Source organism: Eurytemora carolleeae, unplaced genomic scaffold, assembly GCF_000591075.1.
Source record: "Eurytemora carolleeae unplaced genomic scaffold, Eaff_2.0 scaffold1302, whole genome shotgun sequence".
NCBI classification, from domain to species: domain Eukaryota; kingdom Metazoa; phylum Arthropoda; class Copepoda; order Calanoida; family Temoridae; genus Eurytemora; species Eurytemora carolleeae.
Genome location: NW_019397315.1, coordinates 24,970 through 31,190, shown reverse-complemented (window position 1 = coordinate 31,190; position 6,221 = coordinate 24,970). Strand labels below are relative to the sequence as shown.

Sequence of the window (6,221 nt, the reverse complement as noted above, 5' to 3'; positions counted from 1 at the left end):
TTTTGGAATTCTCCAAATATTATTCAAAGTAGAAGTTTTGGAATTCTCCAAATATTATTCAAAGTAAAAGTTTTGGAATTCTCCAAATATTATTTAAAGTAGAAGTCTTGGAATTCTCCAAATATTATTCAAAGTAGAAGTTTTGTAATTCTCCAAATATTATTTAAAGTTGAAGTTTTGGAATTCTCCAAATATTATTCAAAGTAGAAGTTTTGTAATTCTCCAAATATTATTCAAAGTAGAAGTTTTGGAATTCTCCAAATATTATTCAAAGTAGAAATTTTGGAATTCTCAAAATATTTTTCAAAGTAGAAATTTTGGAATTCTCCAAATATTATTCAAAGTAAAAGTTTTGGAATTCTCCAAATATTATTTAAAATTGAGGTTTTGGAATTCTCCAAATATTATTCAAAGTAGAAGTTTTGGAATTCTCCAAATATTATTCAAAGTAGAGGTTTTGTAATTCTCCAAATATTATTCAAAGTAGAACTTTTGGAATTCTCCAAATATTATTCAAAGTTGAAGTTTTGGAATTCTCCAAATATTATTTTGCAAAAAATAAATGTTTGATGATAAATGACCGGATGTGGTATAGAAAGAATACGAGAAGATCGACCGATCACGATCAAGGACGACAAAGGGAACACAAGCAAACTGATCGCAGAGATCGTCGCCCTCTTCATCACCGCCATGGACAAACTCAAGCTAGAGATGAGATCGATGGACGATCTTCACGGAGAACTCAAGGTAGGGTTTTAAACCAGGTCTTTAAATCATGAAAAAATATCTCAGAATTAATTGATTTATTCTGACCTTAATCGGACAGTAAGCGTAATTTCAAGTGACAACCCTTTGAAGCTTTGTCTGATCGAGCATCAATTAGATTTCAATGTTTAAAATTTAGATTATTTTTAATCTTTGCAAAAAGAGACGGGCGCATTTCTATTGCAGGAAAACATATAGGAGTGATCAGAATTAAACACTTTAAGCCTACAATACAGACAATATCTTCCACATTATTGATCAGATAAAGGTTTTAAGAGTACTGTTGCACTCGAAATAACGCTTACAGTGCCTTTAAGTTAAAATTACCCAAATAATCGGAGTGAAAAAACTATTAATAAATGAAATTTATGAATAAGGCAAGACCAGGGAGGAACCGGTTTAAAACCTTGTATTTTTTAGGATCTATCGGATAATTTGAGCCGGCTGAGTTTAATCCCAGCACATTGGACTGGAAAGGATAAAATAAATTCTTGGTTACAAACCCTCTCCAGTATGCAGGTGGATCCTCAATATATATTTTAATAGTCTTTTATAGACATTTTAAGCTTCTTTTTCTAATGATAATTAATTTTAGCTTTTAATTTTTCCTTTCCATGTCACCCTATTTTCTTCCTACATCAAAAACTTTGGAACTAAGCAGATTTTCCGGTTTTCATAGACGGATTTTCAAAAAGTTATTCAAAAAATGTTTGAGTTCAGGTAAGGTCCTAAAAATAAAATGGCCCAATCATTGTCTTATTTGTTCAATGCACTGCAGGCTAACTAGACTTATTATTTACTGTATGTCCAGGGTAGTAAGGAACTAGATGTTATGTACCAACTATTCTAATTATATACTGTATGTACAGGCTAGTGAGGACCTAGATGTTATGTACTTAATATACTAATTATGTACTGTATGTACAGGCTAGTGTGGAGCTAGATGTTATGTACCAACTAATCTAATTATGTACTGTATGTACAGGATAGTAAGGACCTAGATGTTAAGTTATAACTATTCTAATTATGTACTGTATGTACCGGCTAGTGAGGAGCTAGATTTTATGTACTAGCTATTCTAATTATGCACTGTATTTACAGGATAGTTAACGCTAAATATTATGTACGAACTAGACTAATCATGTACTGTATGTACAGGCTAGTGAGGACCTAGATGTTAAGTTATAACTATTTTAATTATGTACTGTATATACAGTCTAGCGAGGAGCTAGATGTTATGTACTAACTATTCAAATTATGTACTGTATGTACAGGCTAGTGAGGAGCTAGAATTTATGTACTAGCTATTCTAATTATGTACTGTATGTACAGGCTAGTGAGGAGCTAGATTTTATGTACTAGCTATTCTAATTATGTACTGTATATACAGGCTAGCGAGGAGCTAGCTGTTATGTACTAACTTTTTAAAGTATGTACTGTATGTACAAATCTTGTACTGTATGTATAGGCTAATGAGGAGCTAGATTTTGTGTACTAACTATTATAATTATGTACTGCGTGTACAGGCTACTAGTGTGCTATATGTTATGTACCAACTATTCTAATTATGTACTGTATGTTCAGGCTAATGAGGAGCTAGATGTTATGTACTAGCTATTCTAATTATGTACTGTATGTATAGGCTAGTGAGGAGCTAGATGTTATGTACCAACTATTCTAATTATGTACTGTATGTATCCTGTATAGGCTAGTGAGGAGCTAGATGTTATGTACCAACTATTCTAACTATGTACTGTATGTATAGGCTAGTTAGGAGCTAGATGTTATGTACTAGCTATTCTAATTATGTACTGTATGTATAGGCTATTGAGGAGCTAGGTTTTATGTACCAACTATTCTAATTATGTACTGTATGTATAGGCAAGTGAGGAGCTAGATGAGAACCAGGCTAGACAGCTCAGTTTTGATCTGGAGTCTGCGTACAACGAGTTCAACAAAATTCTTCACTCCAGCTGATTCTTCTTATCCTTGATCCTAGTCCTGATCAATTATTTGATCATTGATTAGTCCGTCATTGAAAAAAATTTTGATCATGATTAATCCATTGGATTGATCAATTCTTGATAAATTGTTTATTCCTGAATGAGTTTATAAATCCTTCTGAATTGATTTTTCCTTGATCAATTGATCAATACTTTGTAAATTGATCAATCCTCAATGAATTGAATAATCCTTGATGAATTGATCAATCTTTGTAAATTGATCAATCCTCAATGAATTGATTAATCCTTGATGAATTGATCAATCTTTGTAAATTGATCAATCTTCAATGAATTGATTAATACTTGATCAATTGATCAATCTTTGTAAATTGATCCATTTTCAATGAATTGATTAATACTTGATCAATTGATCAATCTTTGTAAATTGATCAATTCTTAATGAATTGATTAATCTTTGATTAATTGATCAATACTTTGTAAATTGATCAATCCTCAATGAATTGATTAATCCTTGATAAATTGATCAATCCTTGAGCAATCGATCAAAACCTTAATCTTAATCGGGCAATTTTTCTGAAATTTTACTCTCTCTTAACTGTGTTTGGTATTTTCCCAAGTAAATATTATGTCGAATGAATATTTTCCCCAATATGAACTTAGAAACAAAGTGATTAGATTTTTCCAGTTTAGGATAGAATAGGTCTAATATCTCAGCAGTAAAATTATTTCCAGTTTAGGATAGAATAGGTCTAATATCTCAGCAGTAAAATATTTCCAGTTTAGGATAGAATAGGTCTAATATCTCAGCAGTAAAATTATTTCCAGTTTAGGATAGAATAGGTCTAATATCTCAGCAGTAAAATTATTGCGGAAATATCTTGAAAATTGATATTTGGGAAAATGTCCAACACTCCGAATTAATAGTTAAAATGTATTTATTTATGTTTCTGTGTTTTCTATTTTTTCACTTAGTAAATTAATATACAGGGGGAGTCAACAAAAAGTGTGATAAAAGTCGTGAAAACTTTTTTGTGCAATTCACAGTTTTGTACAGTTGTAAGCGATTAAATCAATTTAAGGAAGACTATTTATATCAAGTTTCAAACAGTCTAGATACTCAAAACATGGAAACAAAAAGAAGCTGTCAATTAAAAAAACTTCTTTGTAATTACTTGTAAACTTGTAATTGGCAAAAAACCTCAACTTAATTAAAAAGTCGTCTTCTACTCTTTTTTTACTCACCCTGTAGTTCTTCTTTAATGAAAACATTCTACAGTTAATTCTGTATTCATATTAAAAGATTTCAATGCGATATAAATTTATTAAATTCAGTCTCCTTCCACTTTTTTACTCTCATTTGCAGTGGTTCATTAAATAGTATCATTGGAAGGTTTTTATTTAAAAAAAGTTTAGCGTCACAAGAAATTTAAAATTGCAATTTTGATCAGTTTAACTTATCATTAATCCTCTAATGTCGTCATCTTAGCCTCAAATTTATTTATTTTCCCGTAAAATGTTTAACATTCCTGTGATTAATGGGAATGTAGACGTAATTTTAAATGACCTTCCATGTTATGTCCACTTCATAACGATGACCTTTGTCTTATCGAGGTTGAATGAGATATCCCTTTCTTTGTTGCTTAAATTTAATTAGTTCACTTGTGGTTTCTCTGTTGAGTTGAATTATGAATTTGCAGACACAATGAAGGAAATTGTGAGAATTCAAACACTTCTTGAAATGACGATATCTTCCTCAATGTTTTTTTGCTAAATGTTTGTTTAAAGGGTACCTTTGAGAATTGGATATGTCACTTTTTAAATGCAAGGTCACTAGAAATTAGGTCTGCATGCAGTCCCTTTAAGCAAATTATAAATTCTGGGAAGTCTACAGCTTTTTCCTGGTTTTATCAAATTTATTTCGTTTGTACTTCATAGGAATTATAAATGTGTGTACTGTAATGTACTATAATGTACTGTACTGTTCGTCACGGTTCTGTACGGTACTGTACGGTACTGCATTGTACTGTACTATACCGTGCTGTAATGTACTGTTATGTACTGTACCATATTTTACTGCAATTGTGTGTACTGCGTGCTTAATATAATAATAAACCGGTAATTTACATTTAAACCATTGTACTTTATTTTTAACAATTTACATTTAAACCATTGTACTTTATTTTTAACAATTTACATTTAAACCATTGTACTTTATTTATAACAATTTACATTTTAAAGGAAATAAACCCCAAAAACGATATTAGTAAAGGAAATAAATCTCCATATAAACCAGCCTACAGGAGAACATGTTAACCTTCCTGGACATGAACTCTACCATCTTAGCGTTCTAGAGAAGGTTTGGGACCTCGGGAGAAGTTTACTTGAAGTACGAGAATCTAAATACATTAGAGATTTTATGACTGAACTCTGAGGAATGAACAGAAAATTTTTTTTATTAAATTGTAAACTGTAATTCAGTATCTTTTTTAAAAAAAAGTTTTTTTTATGTCCAATTCTTTAAAAGGAATAATAATTGTCTTAAAACATTTTTTAAAAAGTGAATATTTGCAAATTATCTTTTTTCCATCTCATGATTTGAGTTCGTTTCCCTTATGTCCATTTGACAGCCAAATTTTTTTAATTTATCTTTTATGTTCGTTTATTTTCTTGTGGTTTTTAACAATTTTTTTTATATAACGATTTTGATGGTTATTATATCGTTAGAACTGACAAGGGTCAACCCAGACCGAAATATATTTTCAATAAATGTGGAACTAACATCTATTTTTTTTACTGTACAGAGGTTTGGTCCATCACCAATACCGAATTTTAAGTCCGCAAAGTTTAGAACGATTTATTCATGCAAATCTGCTTAAAATATAGGGGAATGCAGTAAAGCTTTAAACTATGATGAACAAAGGTTAAGATGAAACGATATAAACGGGGGTTAATTACTCCTGCTCGGTCTGTCACTTTGAACTAATAATTCCCCCCCCCCACACACCTTTAAGAAAAATTTTAACCTAAAATGTTATTTTAAGGATTTATTTGGGGAAAAAATGAATTTTTTGGTTGAGGGCATCAATCAATTTCCCCCATATAGCATCAAAAATCAACATCCTGCAACATAACATCATGCAAAATTCAAGGAGTAAGTAAACCTCTAGATAAAACTCCGGATAGGAAATTAAGTTCTTAAATTCCCCCACCACTTTGTTAATTTTTCCCCAAAAAATATTTAGCGCAAACATTCCTTACTTACTGGGGGGTAAAAAATTAGTAGTGGGGGGATTTTTTAACAAATAAATACCCCTGAATTTAGATCAATAAGGCAAGGTTAACATCGGTTGCTTTTACTGAACTGTTTATTGAAAGGGGAATGTTTTTAGTCATCTTAATATATGTTAACAAATAAATATATATTATGTAATTTGGTAGGTTGATTGTTTTAATAATAACCATTTACTGTTACGCAGATTTTTATGTTATCAT

The 6,221-nt window shown here is 30.6% G+C and overlaps 1 protein-coding gene across 1 annotated transcript in view; it reads left to right on the top strand.

Annotated features, from left to right (window-relative positions):
* Positions 1-2,775, top strand: part of LOC111713474 (vacuolar protein sorting-associated protein 28 homolog) — a gene marked incomplete in the record, with an annotated part of 3,485 nt that extends 710 nt beyond the window's left edge. Inside the window, 3 exon segments of the mRNA XM_023488333.1 lie at positions 593-747; positions 1,186-1,284; positions 2,647-2,775. Of these exon segments, the coding sequence (XP_023344101.1) occupies positions 593-747; positions 1,186-1,284; positions 2,647-2,742 (350 nt within the window).
* Between the last annotated feature and the right edge of the window lie 3,446 nt (positions 2,776-6,221).